Source organism: Diaporthe amygdali (genome assembly GCF_026229845.1).
Source record: "Diaporthe amygdali strain CAA958 chromosome Unknown NODE_51_length_283962_cov_64_506962, whole genome shotgun sequence".
NCBI lineage: Eukaryota > Fungi > Ascomycota > Sordariomycetes > Diaporthales > Diaporthaceae > Diaporthe > Diaporthe amygdali.
The window spans coordinates 167060-190740 of NW_026517071.1; the positions used below are offsets into that span (position 1 = coordinate 167060).

Genomic DNA, 23681 nt, shown 5'->3' on the forward strand with positions numbered 1-23681 from the left:
GAAGCATAGAACTATTCTTGAAACATAGAATTCTGAAGTATAACTACCCAGTCGAGACAGAGACCTCCGATGTCTACCGTAACAATTGTGGCAATGCTCAATCATTGACTTTGGAAATAAGAAATCGAGCAGGATAGCAGGAATCGCCAGCCAACAGCATAAGATCGAGGCTTCACACACTGTCATTGAGCAAGCTTCAGCCACTTAAAAGTAACAAAGTATGGCCGTTCACCAAGGTTGGCAATGGAGAGCATTTGATGTTCATCGCATGCGGCGGAGTGCTGAGATCGCTGCGCCAGTCCTCTGTTCTTTTTTCTGCGCTTCAAGCTTCAGTCTTCGTTCATAGCCTTTCACTTCCATTCCTTCAGAGACCACTCAAGTATCTCGCAAAGATCCTGAGACGATATTTCAATCATGATTTGATCGGAGCCCTGAAGGGAGGCCGCAACGTCTTTGCAAATGATGTCTTTGAAAAAGAGCTGTAGCGAAACCGACTCATTATGGTTACCGCATCCGTCCATAAAAGCCTATAGGTATCAGTGGAAGTATCCTGTCTTTGGGGTATAGATGGGCAAATACCAGTTTTTTATCATCCTCACGGGCGGTAACAACTGTTTTACCGTCGTGGTTTTGGAATGCAGCTCTCCATACCGAAAGCGTGGCAAGTGCCGTGTCACCGGTATGGACTCGACGTCCTTTGGCCAGATTCCGCCTCCCTCGATAAATCCGACTCAGATCCAACAGAATGACAGTCTGTATTGAGCCATGGGAGCTTTTGATCAGAGTTCGAGTCCTTTCCTCGAGCCGCCCCAAAGATCGAGACAAACCCACACCTATGGCCAGCGTCGGATAATGCGAGTGCAAGTGGCACTGACATCCTCGATCATAGAAAGACCCATCCATTGTGAAATTGTCTCTCCCACCCAATATCTTGATTATAGCATCATTCATTCCGACTTGGACATTGTTGAGGGCTTTTCGGAGTGCCCCATCGATGCCGTCATCGGGGTTGACCCACGCTTCCTGTATCGCATGTACTCGTGTCGATATCAAGCCAACTACTTGCGTTGCGAATAGATCATGTACCCAGCGAACACTTAAACTTCTGTTCGCAGCATCTAGTGTGCTTGCGCACATGTTCTCCCAGTCCTGGAACTTTTGCAGGAGCTCTGAAACGGAAGGGCGGTCACGACCATCGTGCGCCAGCATATCTTCAACCAGCGGCCGAAGCACGTGATATAGAGATACCTCAAAATAGTCAAAGACAGGTCCTTCGTATTTCCTTAAAAACTCGTTGATCTCCTTCAGGTGTCTTGCGAATTGGCAGGATTGTTCGAAAACGATTTTCTTGAAGTCCTCTATAGAGCGAGCACCGCCATAGATAATGCTTTCCATCTCAGCGAAGCAGCAACCAAGGGAGAAGATGTCAGACGCAAGTGTCGGCTCATAGCCCCCTTCAGTACTCTGTTCCGGAGCCTCATGTGTGTATGTGGATTTGGTGTTGTTTGTCCAGCCACCGGGTTCGTATCCCTTGCTGATTCCAAAGTCTATGATGATGGGACGGACGATAGGATTTGACGGGTCGACTGTTTCTTCACAGAGAAGTATGTTTGCTGGTTTGATATCCTTGTGTCTGATTGGGGGTTCCCTGGTGTGCAAGTATTCAAGCCCCTCTAGACACTGCCTGATGATGCTTGGCCAGGGGTCCACTTGCCCAAACTTGTACCAGGGGCATTTGGGCCAATAATTAATCTTTGACCACGCAAAACGGTCGAAGAACATTTCCAAAGACACCTCAGCGAAAGGCGTTGTGACCAAGAAAATCTTGTCTTCGCCTCCGATAAAGTATGCCTCTACCAGTTTAAGAATGTTCCGATGGTTGCATTGCCTGAGATAGTCGATCTCTTGTCGTATGCGTTGCTTATTTTTCGGACTGACCAGGGTTTTCAATTCTTTACAGGCAAAGACTTCTTGACTGTCGGAGTCTCTTCTGATTACTTTACTGACAATACCGTGCCCACCTCTTTCTACCCATTGCCTGTCCCGAGGCTCAACAAAAGGCACTTCTGTCGGCTTGGAATATACCTTGATATCACTTCTCTGGAGTTCCGCTGGCAGACTCATGTCAGGGCTTAGGATGTTCTCGATATTGATCCACAGAGAGAATAGAGAAGAGAGGAGTGCTGGGCTTGGGATCAGTGCCGGCGGGGAGGACTCTCGGTCGTCAGGCAACTTCACCAAGCTTTGCCGAGAAACGATCAGACTAAGTATCCAAATTGAATGAGGACAAAGAAAGCGTTTCAGTTCCGGACGAGAGACACTGACAGAACGTCCGAGGATGCAGACACCATATTTCCATACGGAGTGATACGATTTAAGTGCTCTATGCTTTTATGCCAATATAGCTACAACAGTCTGCCGTAGCGTGGCTAAGTGCATGCATGCATGGATGTTGTACAACTCGACGAATACGTAGGGATAATGTATCCAACCAAGCCCTTCAGGCAGCCATACAAGGGCATCACTTCCATCCCAAGCCAGGTGTCGCTATGAACAGAGCGAAGCGCTTGCGTGAGAGTATCAAAGAGATCACGACCCTACTCGTGGCGACGCCAAATACGTTTAGCATACAGCACTTTTGCACCAATGCGCTGGATTGAGAACTGCCCTGCGCTCCCAAAATACACTGGAGGTTCAGCTGCAGATTGAGTGGTTCGAGCACAGGCCTTGGAGACAGGAGTGACAGCCTCGTTAGGCTGCCAGCTTGCCGAACTTGGCTGCACACCAAGCCAAGGGTGTCGACTCGAGCACAGCGCAACACCAGGCTGTGCGAGCTGCGTGCATCTTGCTGTATTTTCGGACAACTTGGACAGTCTCAGACCTCGACCTGTAGACACCACTGTACAATCCCTGCACGACCCCACAGCCTTCTCCTAGTCGACGGGCGGGATGGTATTTGGATCGTGGGTCAACGAGATTGAGACTGGAACCACTGTAGTCTGTCATCCGGGGCAGACGGCAGTATCCGAGCCGCAACTGTAAGCATACCTTTGTCATGGAAACAAGAGTACAACGCTCGGCGGCATCTGCCCCTTGTGCGCGAGCCGCGCGGAAGCGACCCCATGTTAAGCTCGAGGCTCGCCTTGTAACATAGAAGAGACATTGTTCAAGAGCACTCCACCTAGGATAGCCGGCCCACTCGGACATCGGGCAGACCGCTACTATGACCTGTAAATGGAGGGGGAGGCTGATTCTATGTGGTTACAAAAAGCAATATTGGCCCCCTTTAGGCTTTAACACGCTTGCCGATGTTACACTGCTGCGCGGGTCACGCCCGAGCTCTGCAGCGGGATCTTCACAAGCAGATGGGGTTGTCCAGAGTGGAGCGTACCGCGCGGGTCGGAAGAGATGGAACGGCGACTTGCCTGCACTCCACGTCCTACCCCACCAGCACAACGGCGAGCGCCAGCCAGCGCTGCAGGCTGTATGAAGCTGAACGCGTCAGTGAGACCAGTGCTGATGGTGACAAGGGGTGGTTTCTGTGGTCTGTCAGCGCTAATGTTGGCCCAGGTAGAGAAGGCCGATCTGCACACATCTATCGCTGTGGGGGCGCGACAGAGGTGCGCAAGGATTTGGTTCCTCGTTGGGACATTAGGCACTACGCCCTGTGTGGACACACTTGTCAAGTCGACTTGTGGGCTATGGCTGGCTAGCATTGGCTCTCGCGCGAAGGAAGAAACGCAAGTGTGTTGATGGAGTTATTCTTGGAACATTCAAGGCTTCTTGAAGGGTAAGGCTCGCCGAGGCGCAGAGGGAAGGAAATAAATACTCGGCTCCTGCTTGACATCTGCGTGTTATTTGGGCTCTTCCTCTCCTGGCAGGAGAATTACTTGTACCCATTCAATTCCTCCGTGGCCGCATTTCCAACCCCAAGTTCTGCTATGATGATATCTGAAGTTAAGACAGAATTCCTCGTCGTGGGAGCAGGTCCAGCAGGGGCAGCTCTAGCATCTTTCCTTGGGCAGAATGGTATGCTCAAAGATCCGGAATCACCCCAACCCTCCCCCTCTCTTTCTTGGGGTTCCGAACAAGCTGCTCAATCTGCTAACACAGCATGCAGGCCTGAAGGGGATGATGATAGCTGGCTCAGCCGGTACCGCAGACACGCCCAGGGCTCATCTCGTGAACCCCTTTACTATGGAATGTCTTCGTGACATCTCTATTGAAGATGATGCCATGAGACTCTCCCTTCCACCTGAGCTGATCGGAGCGTTTCGGTACTCCCGTAGTCTCCTGGGCCAGGAATTAGGCAAAGTACACCACTGGGAGGGGGTGCCTGAAAATGCAATGAACGTGAAGAAGCATACGCCGTCCAGGTGGATTGACCTCCCGCAGACATATCTGGATCCAATCCTGGTCAAACATGCCACGCACCACGGGTTCCCAGCTCGCTTCTCGACGGAGCTCGTCTCGGCAGAGAAGGACCCGGCGAGCGGAGAGTGGACTTGCACGGTGAATGACCTTATTCGCAACGACACTTATCGTATACGTACCAAGTTCCTCTTTGGTGCCGACGGAGGCCGCAGCCAGATCGCAAGGTCTGCGAATGCCACACTGTCATCGCAACCTTCACAGGGCATCGCTTGCAACGTCTTGTTCAAGGCGGACCTTTCCCACCTGATGGAAGAACGCAACGCGCAACTACACACCATCATCAACCCAGCTGCAAATTCGCGCTTCGGCCGAGGACCCATCATTCGAATGATCCGCCCCTTCCACCAATGGATGGTTGTCTCCTTCTCGCCTGGAATTACGGCCGAGCAGGACCCGTTCAAAGGCGTCGGACCAGACGACCCGGAGCTTGTGGCATGGGTCCGGGAAGCGATCGGGCTGGGCAACAACCCGCTGACCAAAGACATACCTGTCAAGGTCGAGCGGCTTGACCCTTGGGTCGTCAGGGAGACGGTGGCGGACAGCTTCACCCCTGACGAGAACGTGTTCCTGCTGGGTGATGCGGCGCACAGACACCCACCAGCTTATGGCCTGGGAAGCAACACTTGTGTGCAGGATGGGTACAACCTGGCCTGGAAGGTCGCATACGTCGCGAAGGGCCTTGCCGGGCCTGAGCTCCTTCAGTCGTACAACGCAGAGCGGCAGCCAGTGGGCGCGCAGCTCGTCAGGGAGGCCAACCGGTGTCTGCTCCAGCACCTCAATGTCTGGGCTGCGCTCGGGATGGTGGCCGACACACAGGAAGAGCGCGAGCGGGCCCACAGTCTTCTGACCGAGGCGACGCCCGCAGGAGAGGCCCAGCGGCAGAGGCTGCACGAAGCCCTGGAGGCCAAGATGGGAGAGGGCAAGAGCCTCGGGCTGTGTATGAACCAATGGTACGAGTCCTCAGCCGTGTATCTCGACGACGAGCCAGGGCCTCGGGCCCTGCCAGAGGGATTCGATCGAATCTCGGATGTTCATGTGTCAACATACCCGGGCTCGCGGCTCCCGCATGCCTGGCTGGACACGCCGGTGAGGAGGAAGGCAATCTCCACACATGATCTGGCCGGAAAGGGGGCGTTCTGTCTGCTGACGGGCTATGGGGGAGAGGGCTGGCAGAAAGCGGCCAGCAAGATCTCGCAAAAGACGGGGATCCCGATCAACACGTACAGAATCGGGTTTGGCCTAGAGTGGCAGGACATCAACCGCGAGTGGTACGAGAGGAGGGGCGTGGAGGACTCTGGATGTGTTCTGGTGCGGCCGGACCGGTTTGTTGCGTGGAGGAGCCCCAAGCTGGTCCAAGACTGCGAGGGCAAACTGGCGACAGTGCTGGACAAGATCCTATCTCGGCCATGAGAGAACAGGTTCAGCGACGCTGTCAAAGGCTGCGAAGCCAGAAGATGGCAACCTCAATGTAGCCTGTGTCAAGAGGCAGGATAGCAGTATGGATCTCTGGCTGTCTGATAAATGTGGTATGCGGTAGATATATGTGTCTGCTGTGCAATCTGTACGTCGAGCGAATGCGTGCGTGTTGTATGCGCCACTCACTCAGCCCAGCTGGGCAGCTGCTGCTCAACTCACTTTCGTATAGACTATGGCTAGCCGGACCGCGCGATGATCCAAATCGACGGTCTGGAGGCGGTTACCAGTACGTCGAGAAATATAGTGCATGCAGGCAGGCAGGCAGGCAGCCCGGCTACAGGTGCATGAGCTAGCGCGTTTGCATGTTCGCTCGCCTCTGGTCTGCCATGCTTTAGTACTGTGAAGATGGCGTAATCTGTAGCCATGTAGCTGTCGTTATCCTGGCCCAAAGTCGCATCACGTATCACGCATCACGCAGCCTTGGGCACGCGACACGGCCCAAGGTTTGCAGAACCACCAGAGACAGCTTCGGGGCGCGTGATGCGAGTGCATGACGGACCAACTGGATGGAGGGCGTGTGATTCAGGCAAAAAAGAGACGAGACAAGACTTGACGAGACTTGTGTACCGTCATGTTGATTTAAAATTGGCAGGTAGAGACGGCGTTGACGCGATACAGTACCTACCAAGTTCGAAAGGTATCTATGTAGACGAGGTAGCGCAAGTAATCCAAGGAGGTCCAAGATACATGGACATGGTGCTGGATGCCGGGTCTGGGGGGGCAAGACCTAGGTATTGAGGTACCTCGCCAGGACACCCCAGTGACATGTGGCATATGCACGTGGTGATAAGGATAAGATAACGAGGCAGACAGGGAAGGTAGGTACTGTAGGTAGGTACTAGCCCACCTGCACCTGCACCTGCACCTGCAAACCTGCACTTGCACTCAAGGCGGGAGATTGAACCACGTTCTGGGCACTCGTCTGCCAAATTTCAATCAGGGCAGGCTACTAGCCTTGGAACTGGGGGGATTGGAGGGGATTGGAGGCCCCAGCTTTTTCCCACTTGACTGGCCTCTGCCAACTTCCAACTAATTGACCTAATAACAGTAGTAATGACCTCGAGAGATGGACCAGCAGACAGACACCTTGGCCACAATTTGCTAGGTGCACAGAGAGTGTGTGAATCAATGCGTACGTGTATGTGTTTTGTGCTGAGTGGCTTGCACATATTGTTGCTACAGGCAGAAGATTGTTCTATTGTGTGTGTGTGTGCTCTTGCTCTCTTCTCCCTGCTCATTCCTTTTCCTCATCCCATCTTTTGTCGCCCCCATCCGTCGTCTGCCAACACAATCAACGGAGTAAAGCGCCCCCCCAAAAAAAAACCACCGATCGCCTTAGCTGAGCTGCCCGTTGGACCCTTGTCACATGCCCCCATGCCCATACTCACGCCCGCGCCCACACCCCCAGGTCGACTGACGTGAAAGCAAGTAAGCAAAAAGCTGGAGGCAGAAGAGACAAGCCACGAGCCACAAACGACACCACACCACGACACATCCCACCCCCACATACTCCGACTCCTGGAGCCTCTGGGATAGCTTCAGAGCCCCGTCGACCGACTGGCACCTCTCGCGGCGAGCAACGACCACACGAGCACTTCATCGAGCACGAGCACGAGCACGAGCACGAGCACAACAACGGTCTGGACGAGCGCATTCACACCCTGCCGCAGATGCATTCGAAAGGCTGATCTCGACTCACGCCCTGGTCCTCTCCCTCCCTCCGCAGCCTCGCCGCCCCTCCCATCCGAGCTGCGGCCGCTGCCCTGCCTTGCGCTGCCGCCGCCGCCCGCCGCGACGCCTGCCACAGCTCCCTGCTCCTCCCTTCGCAGCAGCCAATCAACGGGGCCCAGCAGCTACAGGGTGCAGAACCAGCTTGCCCTCAAGGCCCTCGGTGCGCCCGTCGTAACTGCTCCTCGTCGTTCGGCTCGACGATAGCCTCAACAGCCCTATCTACAAGCCGCCGGCTCGGCGCGTCTCCTCACCGAGCGGCGCGTCAAGCTCTACGAAGCTCTACGATCCCCTGCCTCCGTGCGTACCTGGCTGCTGCTGCTGCTGCTGCTGCTCATCCTGCCCCACCACCTCGTCATCGGCTACTCCCGTCTCAAACGCACCTAAACTCGAGATGTGGGCTATCTTCAAGATATTCTCGGGCGCAGTCTACCTGCTGTCCATCATCCTCTCAATACCCATCGCCTTCGATGTCGGCGGTCGCGACTCTGGCCTGGCCTACAGCCTGTCCATCTTCCTCTTCTACTTCTTCTACAGCTTCGTCAAGGCCATAACCCCAAAAGATTCACGGCTGCGGTCGGCCTTGACAAACCTCCTCGGCACCCTGCAGTGGATCGTTCTTCCCAGCCTTCTCATCTGGTCGCTCAGCCGTTTCTCCGTCGATGCCGGCTCCACCGACTGGGTATCCAGGACCCTTGGTCATATTCGCCCCGCCGCCAAATACACAGAGAGTTGGCACGAGTGGTTCTTCGGCCAGGATGGTATGCTGGAGCATTTGACTCTGGGCGGATGGGACAACGGGCTAAGTTACTCGAGCCCCGTCTTCCAGTTGCTCGAGGGTTTCTGCAGTCTGTTGGTCATCCAGGCCGCTGGTCAGATTACACGGTGGCTCGTAAACAGGGGTCGGAGCGATACTTGGATAGTAAGTACACAGCCAACGAAGCCGGGCCAGGTGTACAATCCTGCTAATCAGATCTTCTCCCCAGATTGTGCTCGTCGTCTTCTCCGGCTCCATCATGGCCACCGCAGTCTACTTCCTCTGGCGCGTCGCCAGGTTCCCGCAGATCGGCAACCTCGACGCGACCTTGATCGGCGTCACAATGACCTCGGCAGTCTTTCTCTGCGCCTTCGGAATCGGCAGCGGCCGGGGCAACCCGGTTGAATCCTCTTTGCTGTTTGCATATGTCGTGCTCTGCGTCTACCAGATTTTCACTGACTACCTCCCGTCGCCGGCCGGAGCAGCGGCGCAAGCGCTGGCCGAGGAGCAGGCCGCGGCCGCGCAGCCAGATTTCCCTCCTCTTCCGCCAATAATCATGGCATCGTACTCAACACTCCTCCATATGCTTGGACAGCTCCCCGACGCCATCAGCTCCTCCCTAACTTTCCTGTGGGCCGCCTTCCAGACCATCACGCCAAGCGTCATCATCTCGCTCACCTACCGAATCATTGTCTTCTACTGCGCCACGCGGATCATACCGGCTGTGCGAGAGTCGGGTGCCCGGGCATTGATGGACGAGCCCTCCAATCTGGATGACTCCTCCGACGCCGCGAACAAGCTCATGAGCTTCTTGTCTTGGTTCTCGCCATCCATCCTGATCGCCGTCTACACAAGCCTGCTTCTGCAGCACTTCTCGGTCGCGGCGACGGACGGCGACGGCATCGGCTGGACCCTCAGAGGGGGCGATGCAGGCGGCAACTTGTGGCGCTGGATGAATGTTGCTGCCACAATGGGCCTGTACGCCATTGAGCTGTACCTTGGCAAGGATGAGGTGGATCACTGGAAAATCGACTGAAAGAGTGGCTGGCAGATGCATCATATACCCCGAAAGATCCAGTGTGGACACCCTTAGCAAACGAGGCGCGAGGCGCCAGAGAGTTGAAAGTTACAAGCAATCAGCGAATGTTCATACGTTCACGCATGATCGGTCCGTGCGATACAGAGTCGACATCGGGCATGCCCAGAGAGAGCGTATTCTGAATTGTTCTCGCATGAAGGAGATGTTGCCGACGCTGTGCTCGATAGCCGAAGATTTGCTCAAACCAGGCAGTTAAGAGCTCGCATATACAGCTCCCTGGCAATCCTGAGACGGGCAAGGCAAGGCGACATCCCAGGGCACTTAGGAAGTAGTAGTGGCGACAGGCAGAGGTCCCTTGCGGAGTCGGTCGGGATCTGTGACGAAACATATCGCCCGTTCACAAAGGAAACGCCTTGGGAGAGGAAAGGGGGACGAATTCAAAGAGGCACATCAGGTCTGGGAATGTGCAGAGCCTCATTTCTTGGCGTACCGGTGTGGGAGTTAGGCTAGTCAGGGTCCTACAGCATGTCACTGAGCAGCGACCCAACTCTAGCATGTCTGGCCCGCTCAATTTTCCTTTGTTGATCTCTACTGAGATCTTGTAGGATGCTCATCTAGCATCATCGAGCGATAAATAACAATGCACTACAAAAAAAACCGAATTCGTCAAGCCCAGCATGCCTGAAAGTAGTAAATATGAAGGTGGGTTCTACTGATCTGCTCGATCCGAACCCAATTAACAACGTATAGAGGAGAGAATGGTCTGGCAACTAGTCTAGGTCGGCGATGGAAGAGGGGATGCCTCGGACTTGCTTGTATGTCTGGACACTGTGCCGGGAGCTCAGGGTATTTTGATACAGCGTAAACAGGCACAACTGGCGTGGCAAATGCCTATATCAGGTCCCTTCTCCGTTGACCCTACGCTCTTCATTTACAAGCATGACCCGTTCACACTAGTCCTCAACCCAGCAATGGTCTTATCCTTTCTACGCCTCACTAGAAGGTTGGCCAATGGTACATTCAACTCCTCCCATTGCTCGTGACAATTAGAGCCTCTTCTGAAGGTCACACCGCCGGGGAAGGCCATGGTCATGATGAGATTGAGAGTGAAATCCGTGTCCCTGCTCAGATATTGGATCTCTTCCATGGAAAACATGTAAGGTAACCCCGGTATCAGATCATAACATGGGGGGCGGGGGTTCGAAGAGAGGGGGCCTTGCTTTTCGACAGCACATCTGAGTATTTACACATTTTAAAGCACGTGAGACGGCCCAAATGCTGTTTCAACAAAATTGTACGGGAAGAGCCTAAACAAATCAGTTGTGGAGATTCCGAAAAAGGCTTTCGACAGTAAGGTCAGCCTTTTATCTCATCACCGTCTTCATAGAACGATATCATCGTTGGAAACGCCATCAGGGAGTCTTTTGCGTCTCTGTCAAACCGCGGGCTCTTCACAGTTCCTTGCTCTTGTTTTCTGTGTTCGGCTCAGCCACGAGCGCGCCATCACCACCCACGGTCAGGTTGGAGAATGAGAAAATTCTTGCAGTGGTTGAAATGGAGCCCAAAGAGCAAACGGCGCACGATTGATTATACGTTTTCGAGAGTCAGACATCTCATATTCGGCTACTGACCGTATTTCTTTTCCAATCTCCATCGATGCAAGACCTTCAAAAGAAAAAGACACAACTACTATACGGCATCGAAAATTTCCATCTGTTATGATTCGTGGCGTGCTTGTACCTTGCTTTGTTCAGTGGAGAGGTGATTGGTTGTCTTCTAATCAAAAATGAATGATCATGTTTGCGAGATGCCACTTTCAGCCTATTCGAGTCATTTCTCAATTCTTTCAAAAAAGGTCCATCCGCATAATCTACAAAATTTGAAATTGTGAATATGTGATGCGAGTTGCTGGCAACTGGTAGCGTGGGCTGGCATCCACTAGGAGACCGGATTCAGAGACAACTGGCGAAATAGGGATCGCTCGAGGTCCAAGGACTTGAGCCTCAACGGCAGAGGAGCGTTCTGATTTGTCTGTTCTCCACTCCTCTTTCCTTTATTGCAGCGCTACCTATCTAGACATTCGCATGTATATTGTATGTGGCCGGGGGCAGGGTGTTGACTGGCGCGGTATATGCCTACATAGGTAGGTAGTATGGTTCAATATCGTTGACGGTCTGCCGCCAACCATCCCCTGAAATGCTATTTGGATGACTTAGATTAGCTATCTAGTCTAGGAACCTAAAAACCTTGGTGGCTTGCAGCCGCAAGGCACGTAACACAACAAGGCACATGCATGCTGTGTGGCACGTGCCGAGGGAGAGGCGCTGCAGCTGCGGAGGTGGCTGGCAGATTGAAATTAACAAAGCTCGCCGAGCCTCCCTTCTTGGCTGCCGTGAGTGCTAAGTGGACAACGAAGTAGAATCAGACCGACCAGCATGCCTACATTCACAATACAGTCGGTCCCTGGACAAGAGCGACCGTTGGATAATTCTGGCTGACCGGGGAAATTCCAATCCTGGCGTGCGTTTCATGGGTGGGGAAAACACAACCACCTGTCATCCTTCTCGTTTGCCATAGCCGCTGGCGCGTACGTATTGTTCGTCTCATGTTTCAGCCTAGGGGCATGCTGTCATTGGATGGGAGGTGCCCCCCTACTTTATTTTGGACGACATCTGCAATGCCCGCCAGCCAACCCGCCACGAATGGCCAGCCCCGACGCATGAACATCGGCACAGCCATGTGGGGCCTCGACAAGGAGCATACGACTTCATTTCATCAACTTTGAACCTGGAGCCTCCTTTTCCCCCATGTCATCCAAACCGCTCCGCCTACCAGAGGCATCCAGATCCCATCTATCTGGCTCCGGTCCCCACCCAGATTGCCCGTCTTGTCCTGAAAGCTTGACAAGAACCTAGCGCCGATCACTGGCCATGGGCCAAACAGCAGGGTCATTGCCAGAAACATCAATATCCACAATACACACACGACAGGAGGGAGCATTCGACCTGATCACACAACAATGCTCCTCTCTCTGGCGATTTTCATGCCGTTGGTTCCCTCAGCGTGGAAGGACTATGGGTTCCTGGCCTTCTCAGTGGCTGAACTTTAATAACTCTGTTTCTATTGTTTTCGTCCCAAGTTGCAATACGTCAACAATGACGAGGGCTGTAAGCAGTGATGCCCCTTGACAACCCCCCTCGCCATCCAGCCAGTCCACTGCTGTCGGCGGCCGCCTCAGGTAGAATGATTTGGTCCGTCGTCGCCCTTGCCGCGGCGAAATCGCCTCCTTCGGGCTGAGTCCATAGCTGGACTTTTCCGAATATGCTCTATCCAGGCAAGCCAGGTACCCGCCATTCAGGCTACGGTGGGTCCCCAGGGGCGCTCGAAATCGGAATCGGCACGCACACCCCTACCACAATTTCGTCAACCACCGAATGGCGAGCGTGTACCGCGTAGCCGATGCTCTCTGCTCTCATGTGTAATACATATATATCTAGCTTGGCGTGTCTTGCTCCTTTGCACCATCTTTCCTCTGTCTGGTCATTCTCTAGCCACCGATTTACCATCTGCAGTAAAGGACGGGAACAGGCGTTCTCTTTCAATTCTCCTCCTTCCTTCGTCCTATATCCCTTACTTTGTACCACATCTTCTTCTTCCACCTCCCCATATTCTTTCTCAGGAGGCTTCTCACCCAGGTGGTGGTTACATTCGTCTTACTTATTAACCTTTGCTCACACCACCCGAGCTTTTCTCTTACTCTCACAAGATGCAGACCTTTGGCGCATACCTGGTTGCGCTGCTGGCCGCCAGCGCCGAGCTCGCATCCGCCCTGCCTCAGCCCATGGATAGGGTCAGGAGCCGTGGCGGCCAGACTCTTTCCGTGCCTGTGAAGCGCAACACAGTCTCCAAGAGACACCCTGCCGTGGCACTGGCCAAGGTTTACGCCAAATATGGCAAGGAGATGCCTACCCGCCTCAAGACCATTGTGAAGGCTCACCGTGCTGGCGTTGGCATGGCTTCGACCAAGCGTTCCACCACCGAGGGCTCTGTCAGCACAAGTCCTGAACAATATGATACTGAGTATCTTGCCAACATCCAAGTTGGCACGCCAGCCCAAACCCTTCCAATGGACTTTGACACTGGCTCATCCGACTTGTGGGTGTTCAGCAGTGAGACTGCCACTTCGAGCGTCTCCGGGCAGGCTATCTACACTCCTGGCAAGAGTTCCACGGCCTCAAAAATGACCGGCTCCACGTGGAAAATCAGCTACGGCGACGGATCATCATCCAGCGGCAATGTTTACACCGATACCGTGACCATTGGCAACCTGACCGTCTCATCTCAAGCCGTTGAGACGGCGACGGATGTGTCCTCGGAATTCACGTCTGACTCCGCCATGTCCGGCCTCGTGGGCCTCGCCTTCAGCTCCATCAACACCGTAACTCCCAAGGCTCAGAATACGTTCTTCGACAACGCCATGCCCAAGCTGTCCCAACCCGTCTTCACTGCCGACCTGAAGCACGACACCGAGGGCAGCTACAACTTCGGGTACATCGACTCCAGTGCCTACACTGGCGATATCTTCTACGTTGATCTCTTCAACAGTAGCGCTGACTACGCCGGCTTTTGGTCGTTCCAGTCCACGGGTTATGCCGTGGGTGACGGGTCTACCAGCTCGAGCTCTGGCACGAGCACCACGGGCAGTTCGGGTAGCTCGGGTAGCACGGGTAGCACTGGCACATCGTCTGGGTCTGGATCCACCACGACCGGGGGTTTCGGCGGCAACAGTGGCTTCGGAAGCGGTGGGAGCAGCTCTTCCAGCTCCGGGTCTTCGAGCGATGGTTTCGGTGGCCTGGGCGGCTTCTTTGACACGTTGCAGGAGGAGAGTGAGAGCAGCGATTCCGATTCCAGCTCGGTCTGGGCCGGATGGTTCAAGAAGCTCATCCGCAAGGACAGCACGCAGGCTCGATCGGCACCTCGCTCCGCACCTTCAACACGCCAACACGCCCCTGTCACCGCCGGAACCGCCGGCAAGCGCGCCGTCTCGCTCACTTCCGCCTCCATTACCGGCATTGCCGACACCGGCACAACGCTGCTCATGCTTCCCGACGAGGTTGTCTCGGCATACTACCAACAGGTGTCCGGCGCCGAGGACAGCGAGCAGGAAGGCGGATACGTGTTCTCCTGTGATGCGACCCTGCCTGACTTCACGTTCGCCGTGGGAAGTGGCCAGATCACCGTTCCTGGCGACTACATCAACTGGGCGCCGGTTGATACCTCAAACACGACATGTTACGGAGGTCTCCAGTCGGATGCGGACATTGGAATCTCCATCTTCGGAGACATCGCGCTCAAGGCGGCCTTCGTTGTGTTCGATGGCGGAGCCAAGCGACTTGGCTGGGCCGCGAAGACGACCTCTTAGGCTGGTGCCGCACGATCCCATTGCTTGATCGGCACGGCAGATGGCTCATGAAGGAGGGCGTGTGTGTATAACATCAAGCAGATGCGACCCACAGCGGTGACCGCTCTGAAAGGCTATTGTTATTTTGAGTTTGATAGTTGAGGGGGAACAGTCTGGCATGCATTGGCGTGCGCCTGCCGCCCTCAGTGGGTCGTGCTCTTCTTCTGTCGTATTTTACTACAGCGTATGTATATATTTTATCAATACCAACGAATACCCCGTCTCACGGACTGCAATTCTCAGTGGCTGCGTGCTTGTTGTCGGTGTGGGCGGTCGTGATGACGCAACCTCGCCTACTGTGCCTGCGTGCGTTGATAGTAGATAGAGGCCAGCACCGCTTTCATCCTGGCACTTTGGCATCAAACTGCTTGGCCATCCACTCTCTCATACGACGCTGAGTCCAATTACATCTAACCGATGTTTTCCCTCGGTCGAGCCGCCATGGTGGTGGTTGTGGTTATGCAATGATTCGGTCGCAGGGATTAAGAGTCAGTGAACGGCCTTATTGTGCATACTCCGACTATGAGACCGATCGATATCCCACTGATCACAGCTGAAGTAATCTTCTTCGTTGGTTGCCCGGGCTGTGGTACAGAGCACCTGAGAAATGTCAAGATCTGGGCGAAGCTCGCTGCCGGGTGCAAGTATCCTCGACTCATCTGGGCGCGTCAGAGGTGACATTCTCGACTCAAGATCGATCTTAGGGCCCAGCGGCTGATCGACGTTTTCATAGGCTGTCAAAATATCAAGGCTCTTCTCCTGCAGGTGAGGGATTGAGGTTAGGATGACCCCTTCACATCTCTCTCGGCCACGACGATCCCTCCCGCGACTGTTATCGACGATTCGACGTTGCCTCGGCAGGTGGAGACCCTTTTAAAGGCCTTTGCGGCAGAATCCAGCGAAGGTTTCGATGTCTTCCATGCCAATCCCACCACCGCAACTGCGTTGGGCCGGCATTGTTGGAGTTGGGGACCATCGTGCATGTCGGTAAATGGCCGACAGGCGAGTCATGCTCGTTGTATCCGATGCGCCTAAAGTGCCAGCGATCCCTTCTTCGGATCTGATTGACTGTTTGGGGCGAAAAAGGCATCAGACATGCTGTCAGCCTGCAGCGGTAAAGCGTACAGAGAAACAGGGTGTGTCGTACGCTTTTACGTCGATCCGACTCACCACTGACAACGCTCTGCTGCCCTCGCCTTGCCCGTCACAACGACACATACACGAGGGCTTTATCCGGCGCAACAGCACCATGACGGCTGAGACTTAAGTTCGCCGTCATCCAAAAGAGGGCTTGTACTGTCAATACTCTTCGGGGCCAGCCCTCGGGACCAGACTTGTACGTCGTCGTCCTGTCAAGCGCCGCCAACCTGCTCGAATGGCCCTTTCAGACCTTGGGATCAGCACTGGAGGACTCTCTCCTGGCCCGGCCGTCACGATAGTCGAATGCTTCCTGACAGTGGCATTCTACAATGTTATCGAGCTGAACGTCATCATCTACAGTTCCTTTCGACGGCGGACGGGCCTCTACTTCTGGAGCTTCGTGGTAGCGACGTGGGGGATTGCCATTTACTCGGTTGGTTTCCTAACCAAAGACCTCAGCGTCATTCGAAATGGGTTCGTGTACGGCACATTCATCGTCGTCGGCTGGACGTGCATGGTGACAGGGCAGTCCATGGTGCTTTTCAGCAGGATGCATCTGCTGGTGCGGGATAAGAGGATACTACGAACCACGTTGGCCTTCATCGTCGTCGACGCCATCATCGGGCACGTCCCTACCTCGATTGTGCTCTATGGATCAAACTCGCCGCATCCGGATCGATGGCTAGAGCCTTACGCTATCATGGAGCGAATCCATGTCACTATCTTCTTCCTGCAAGAGCTCGCCATTTCTTCGATATATATCGTCGCCACTATGAAACTTCTCAGAGACAAATCAGGGCCATCTTCCATGAAGAACTCCCGCTCCGCAAGACGTTTCCTCACACACCTTATCAAGATCAACATTATGGTCGTTGTCTTGGACATCACGATATTGGCTTTGGAATACGCGGGACTATACGTTATACAAACGGCGTACAAGGGCATGGTCTACAGCGTCAAGCTGAAGTTGGAGTTCAGCATACTCAATGCGCTTGTGGAGATGACCCGGGCGCACAGGAATGCACGCCATGGCGTTCCAGCTGGAGGAGGAATCATCGAGTGCGGCAATGGCAGCAATGCCAACACACTGGGAAAAGGCAGCGGAGGGATTAGTGCCTACGCACAGCTGACCCAAACTGTCGATCACGACGGGAGGATCAGGTACACGGATGATCAGAACAAGATGGGCTGCAGTCCCTACGTGACGGGAAACGGGATTGACAAGCCTGGTGCGGTCCACCAGCGGGGAAGCCGTGAAGGCGCTGAGACCAGTGGCGAGTTTGGTGACAGCATGCCCGTGACGAGTCAGTTCGTGATACAACGGCACCGGCGAGAGGAGTGGGAGGACAAAAGCGACTTGGAGGAGCTTGTCCTTGGTAATGATATCCTGCGGTAATGCACAAGAGCATACCGGCTTCGCATAGATAATGACCAAACCAGAACAAACAACTTGATTGCATGATCGCGTCGTCCGCGGTCCTCTATTTTCGACCCGTATATTCTCAACTTGTGATTCTAGAACACAGCTACTGCTACCAATATCTCCACCGCGAAAGTCTGTCGATCAGGCCCCGTTGACTGACTTGCTCTGCCTGGGCAGTCTCTTGCCCCACTGATGTGAGGATCCCGTCTACTTTGCATCTGTCCACAGACTGTGCGTGCTGGAGATGGTTTGGGTCACAGACATCAAGTGCTTGCACACCTCTGCTTGGAATTCCGTCAGGAGGCTTCCATCAAGTTTGTCGGCCCTTGCATGCACAGGCTCTTTGATAGACGGCCACAACTGGTCACCATGGGCCCCTCCTATCCTGGATACGACCTGACTGCTATCTCTCATCATCAAAGGCATTTCTTGGAAACCGATATTGCCACGAGGAAAGACCGCAGAAAAGCCATATGCCCCTGCCGGAGTCAAGGCAGACATGACTCGTCACGACGTGAGTCAACAAGGCCTCGGGCTTGGATGACGGACGAATGATCCATCAGGCCATCCAGCAGTGGATCATGGGCATAAACCCGGATTGACGGCTTCGGCAGATAATTCTGGGGAAACGGACCACATGCAAACAGCTTTGGTGGATTCAAGCATAAGAATTGCCGTTGTCGAAGAAGTGCGTTTCCAACATGCGTTTTTCATGGTCTCGCATCTTGATTGTCCCTCTGCTAATAATCTCCGCAACCACGTATCTTAATTATATGTCTAGTGGCCGTAGAAAGCTCACATACTATCAATGCTTTGATACAAGCCAGTCGGAGGCCAAGTGTCTCTGGGTCAACGCTCGGGCTATAGCGCAGACACTTGGACAAAATCTTATGTGTCCCTCCATGCAAATAGAAGGCACAGGAGCAGTGCCATTTGGGCGCTGCATACGCCCATGTCAGCCTCGGTGATATATTTGATCCTGTCTCCAATAGCTGTCGGGGTTTGAAGGAGGAGAGCGCCGTCGCACCATGCGTGATGCCAGAGAGCTGCCTCGCATTTTCCAGACTGCAGGCATTACATCAGTTGAAACATGGGCATGGAAATGCCCCGCGATTCTGAATTTGAGGAGGTTGTAGAATTTCTCTATGGACTGCCCGTGTTGCGCACATCTTCCTGGACACCGCATCCTCCCCCTCGAAAAAAAGAATCAGGTGTAGATATTCGTGTTCTCAATGTGGATTTTCTCTTTTGCTTCTCGAATATTTTCATCAAATTCTCCATGAAACGCTGATGGAGAAATTTGTGTACCCACCTACCAATGCAGGTAACTGTGCCACGTCAGTGTCTACTTTGGAATGCTAGTCCTTACAGAAATGGCTGATCTTCAAAAAGATCCATCCAGCCAATCCATCAAAGTATTTCATGCTTTTATTCCATCGCTGTTGTATGCCCTTTTATTGTGGGTTCTTAACTTCTCAAGACCTTTTCAGTTCTTCTGCTCTTCGGTGTTTGCAACCTTTATGGGTGAAGGCATCCAAACTGGCAGCCGACGTACAGAAGGAATAATTTCTGACTATGTCTGTGGTGGGAAAATCTACTAAAGAGGAGGACCAGCCTATGATCAATCGGGCTGCGATTACGAGCAACTAAACTACCATAGCCTTGAATCCAAAATCACTACAAAAGTTTTGCGGTCGAAAGCGGCGCGTTGAAACCATCAATGGTACCGAAGTTCGCATCTTTCTCACAGGCCTGGCCGAAGGTCTTACATCTTTATGTCTGCACAAATCGATTGGGCTCAGAATGTGGTACACTACATTGAAACAAATATGAATTTGTTGTGACTATGTGGTCTTGCATGCCATGTACAAACGTTGGCCTCAGGCCTTTAGACAATTGCGGCGTTGGGAAGCCAAAGCAGTCGCTACAAATGTCCGTTCCTTCGCAAAGCGTAATACCAAAGACAAACAACCCTCAAATGAAGACATTGCGTGCTATGCCCACACGACAGGCGCCTGGACGCCACGGAAGTCTAATAACCCGGGGTATCTGTGACGCAGTTCATTGTTTTGCCCTCAACGCCAACCAGCCCCCACAAACAAAATCTGAAGAGACACCGTCCGCCTGTATCGCGGCTCATAATGTACAAATGACAGCAGGAATGGCCCTCATGAAGGCCTCCGTCTGATGACTTTATAAAAGAAAAGTCGAGGCAATGCAGGTATTCGAGGCCCTCGATCCGAAGAGCCAGCTTTCATGACCCGATGAAGGCGGCATTGGCGAAAAGAAATGACTGCACTAGATGGATGAGAAAGGAGAAGCGGGGCAAAAGAGCTGCCAATTTGCCTTTCATAGACGCGAGCGTTACATGTCGCCATTTATCTGACAGCAATCTTAGTAGACAGTGTCTGCTTGATATCCATAAGTGGATCCTTCGATGGCATAAGCCCATCTCGACGGATGAGCATAGACGGGAAGCGGATTTTGGCCTGGTTGAGTATGTCAGCACCTGGTATATCTGTACATATGAGATCAAATAAGAGAGGAGACTCACAGCAGCCAAACTACTGGCGTACTTGATGCCCAATTCACTCGCGATGAAGTTCAACCGCCCAATAGCCCATTCTCGCTGTCCATCCGTGGTGTAATCGCATGTTCTGACCGTGCTGAGCGGCCAAGCCACCATCAGCCCGCCCAGCATCTTGCTCTGCTCGTCAGTCCCGCACGCGAAGCCGCTTGGGGCGGGGGCACTAGGATGTTGAACATCCGCCTGGGACATTCTGAGTATGTGCGGCACCGAAGAAATGATGTCGGCGATATTGGTCTTGCAAGTCCGGACAGCCGTGGCGTACTCGGGCGTCGAGCGGAAGTCAGCAGGGCTGCAGATCCAGGCGGCGACACGGATGAGGAGCGACATGAGGATAATCCGGGTCGCACGCGTGGCATTCCATATGCTGGCGACTATCAGGTCGGAGTAGCCATCAACACGGCCAGGATACACTGGAGCGTGCCGGATTTCACCGTCCTCGAGAACCTTGTCTTCCCAGTACAATGGCGTGACTTGGTACTCGGCGGGCAGTCCGATCAGGAAATTAGCCATCTGGAGGTCGAGGTCTTGGACCTTGCGGAGCATTTCCAGCATGAGTTCCAAGCCTTGGTCGTTGCGGGACAGGGTGGCCATGAGCCGCGTCACCTCGGCTCGCAGGTCGCTGACCTCGAGGGCGAAACGCTGGTAGCGTGCGCCGATGGAATCAGCTGCGACGGACTCTGGAAGCCACCAGTTGACGCCCATGACGGAGGATGTGCCGGACGACAATGTGCGCGCGATAATTTGCAGGCGGACGGCGTTGAACAAGAGCACTGAATCCTTGTTCTGCACCATCTCTCGACCGCGCGATCTGACCAGGTGCATGGCACCCTCGATATGGGTCCGCCATGCGAGCAGACCAACCTCCTTGGCGGCCGTGATCTTTTCGAAAAGTGAGAGCAGGAGCACTGTCGCCAAGGTGCTGTCACACTTGGTCGCTGCCGGGTCTCTGAGCGCCTTGTGAATTGCTACCAGAGCCCGCGAGTGCTGCATGAAAGAGAGTTCCACCAGATCAGTTGAGTCAGACTTCATGCGGTTGCCCATGGCAGCCAAGGCAACGGCGCTGTAGGCGAGCTGGAAGGGACTATCGGGTCGAGTTTCGGAGTTGAGCAATGGCAGGAGATAATCAAGATGCCCCGGATTCCTGCCCCTGCCCTGCTGACCAGGCACCATGATGAAGTTCCATGCAAAGAAATGGCTGGCGCGTTGGTCAAGCGGCACAGCGGGAGCGACTGCTGGGAACGTCAGCTCGAGGGGCGACGTATCTGCTGTTGAGGACACCGGTGCCGAGGATGTGGGCGAAGGCGTGGGCGAGGAAGACTGTGACGAGGAAACAGGCAGAAAAGTCGAATTGTTGCCGCCGCCGCCATTGTCGTTGTTCTTGCTTGACTCCGGGACTGTGGTGTCGAATGTGATAATCATGCCCCCATCCTCGGCCGCCCTCTTGGCGGCCTTCTTGGCCGCAGCTTTCTTTGCTCGCGCAGCTGTTGCTTGGGTCTCGTCCCGGTGGAGGATATCGAAGTCGGAGCGGTATCCTGAGCAGTGCCGGCGTGATTTGATGCATTGATTGCAAACAGGCCGTGTCTCGTCGCACTGGAGAGAGATACCATGGTCAATGGGAGCGCCTCAGACCAAAAATGGAAGTACACGTTGTGTGACACGGGGCAAGACATGTCGAGAGGGACATTAGCAGTCTGTATTACTGTACCTTTATTCGCCTGGCCCTGCATGTCCTACAGCCCATTGAGGGCTTCCCGCAGTACACCATTTTGAATTGCTGCTGCCGCTTGGGCTTCCTCCGGGATCAAATTCTCTTGGTGTACGTGCTCGACAGAGCCGGTTGGTCGGACTGTTCAAATTGTTCGAATTGGATCGATGAAGAGGGAGCTCAACGAGTAAGTTACGTCGTATCGACTCGGCATAAGAGTATTACAGATAGGAATGGCTAGGTAGTATGGTGGTGCGTCGAGGTGTATGTAGGTGTATGAGTATGGCTTTTCCCTCATAACCACGTCTACAGAAAGAGAATCGCATGCGACGCCGGGTCGATGTTAAACGATCGGGGTAAGGCCAAGCAAGCGGGAGAAGGGGCCGGCGGAGATCCCGGTAATCCTTGGGAACTCCTCGTTTGCCGGGTGGAGCATCCCCAAGTAGGCCTAGCTAGCGATACTGTGTCGATGCAAGGCAATCGGAATCGTAGCCACTAAGGTTACGGCCAGAGCCAGTTGAGAAGACACTGCAGCACGCACAGATGTCGCTAAGACGATCCCAGGGTCTTGGACAGTGTGACACGGCACGCTACGATCGACTTGGTTACTGGTGTCGTCTTGGATGTGTGGAGAATTCCCAGGTCCCGGCCAATCATCTCCTGTGCCAAAGCACTCGACGTTCCTGCGGGTGTGTCAGTGTCTCCGGCCGAGTGACGATGATGGGGAAGGGAACTTGCCCCTAGCCGACAAACATCGAGACTATGCAGATTGACAGACTCACAGACAATATGCTTTTAAGGCGCCACTTGTGCACGCAATAAGCCTCTGTCTGCACAATGGCACACTTGGACTTCGACTAGTTGTCATGGACTGACAGCCGGTACCGTCTGTTGTGTCTGCCTTCTTCGTCTCATCGAGGCATTCACAGATCAACCGAGAGCTCTGGCCCAACTCGCCCCAGCATTTGCTTTCCAGACGAGCCAGATGTGCCAAGGGCATTTCACTGGGCATCCAGATCGAGACACACAGCAACTTTGGACAAGACTGGGACGGAATCGTCTCAACTCTGCGACCCGTTTGAAGTTTCGCATCGCCAATCTGGCGAGGCTCAGCCAGCGTTCATGGTTTCAAGCTTGGCTATAACGTGGCAGTCACGCCCATAACTGCCAGTGATCGCAGACTAGGCTCACACTGGCATTTATGCCGCTCGCTTACTCACGCACTGGCTGCCAAACCATCAATGTGCCCCCTGAGCTTCGCCCTGCTCTCGACGCACTGGACTGGATTAAACAGCTTTGTGTGCTATGCTGCTCTGAATAGGGTTCAGTTTGAAGGGCTGGCTGACTGGATGCTATTGCTGCACAATCTAATGTGAAGAAATTCTGATTGGGCCTCGGCGAGCAAGTAGGCTACGCGCCCACGGTTGAAATCGCATACCACTGCCTCTGAGTTCGATGTCTCACAAGACCTGTTTGAGACTGCTACACCCCAATGGCACAGCTCATTAGCGTCGCCGAGCGACGAAAGTGTTGATGAGGCCAGAGATGAAGAGCCGGGCCGCGAACACTTTCCCCGTCGTTGGTCAAATCACATTGTTTTGGACTCTGCGGGGCAATTCATTCTGATCCAGTGGACAATTATCTTCAACATGATCTTGAGCTGGCTTACCCCTCACCTGCAGAGCAAATGGAAAGAGAAATGGAGGGAAGTATTACCGCCGCGGAGAAACTGTTTGAAATCCAGCGGTCACTTCCTCTCCATCTTCAGTGGGACGGTGCTTCGGCCGCAGTCATGGCCTATTCTCATCTCCGGACCAGACCACTAACCGTGCCACGCCGCCAAGGGACCACTGAAGCGGTCGAGCGTGAAAAAAAAAGAAGCGTGCAAAAGAGATCGCCCCGCTACGGTGCGGGTCCGGAAACACTAA

At 53.9% G+C, this 23681-nt stretch overlaps 6 protein-coding genes across 6 annotated transcripts; 4 read left to right on the forward strand and 2 right to left on the reverse strand.

The window, feature by feature from the left end:
- Positions 1-350: 350 nt before the first annotated feature.
- J7T55_006941 (uncharacterized protein) lies at positions 351-2351 on the reverse strand (the record flags this gene model as incomplete). Its single annotated transcript, XM_053135084.1, has 4 exons — positions 351-527; positions 652-1853; positions 2022-2242; positions 2326-2351. The coding sequence occupies 4 exons, from the start codon at positions 2349-2351 to the stop codon at positions 351-353; spliced, it is 1626 nt and encodes a 541-aa protein (XP_052987226.1).
- A 1593-nt stretch (positions 2352-3944) lies between these two features.
- Positions 3945-5844, forward strand: J7T55_006942 (uncharacterized protein; the record flags this gene model as incomplete). Its single annotated transcript, XM_053135085.1, has 2 exons — positions 3945-4029; positions 4121-5844. 2 exons carry the CDS (start codon positions 3945-3947, stop codon positions 5842-5844), a joined length of 1809 nt encoding a protein of 602 aa, XP_052987227.1.
- Positions 5845-7448: 1604 nt separating this feature from the next.
- On the reverse strand, positions 7449-7976 carry J7T55_006943 (uncharacterized protein; the record flags this gene model as incomplete). The annotated part of the gene is made up of 2 exons (XM_053135086.1): positions 7449-7763; positions 7947-7976. 2 exons carry the CDS (start codon positions 7974-7976, stop codon positions 7449-7451), a joined length of 345 nt encoding a protein of 114 aa, XP_052987228.1.
- Positions 7977-8032: 56 nt separating this feature from the next.
- Positions 8033-9431, forward strand: J7T55_006944 (uncharacterized protein; the record flags this gene model as incomplete). Its single annotated transcript, XM_053135087.1, has 2 exons — positions 8033-8560; positions 8625-9431. The coding sequence occupies 2 exons, from the start codon at positions 8033-8035 to the stop codon at positions 9429-9431; spliced, it is 1335 nt and encodes a 444-aa protein (XP_052987229.1).
- Positions 9432-13200: 3769 nt separating this feature from the next.
- Positions 13201-14856, forward strand: J7T55_006945 (secreted aspartic proteinase precursor; the record flags this gene model as incomplete). Its single annotated transcript, XM_053135088.1, has 1 exon — positions 13201-14856. One exon carries the CDS (start codon positions 13201-13203, stop codon positions 14854-14856), a length of 1656 nt encoding a protein of 551 aa, XP_052987230.1.
- A 1414-nt stretch (positions 14857-16270) lies between these two features.
- Positions 16271-17431, forward strand: J7T55_006946 (uncharacterized protein; the record flags this gene model as incomplete). The annotated part of the gene is made up of 1 exon (XM_053135089.1): positions 16271-17431. The coding sequence occupies one exon, from the start codon at positions 16271-16273 to the stop codon at positions 17429-17431; it is 1161 nt and encodes a 386-aa protein (XP_052987231.1).
- Positions 17432-23681: the final 6250 nt, after the last annotated feature.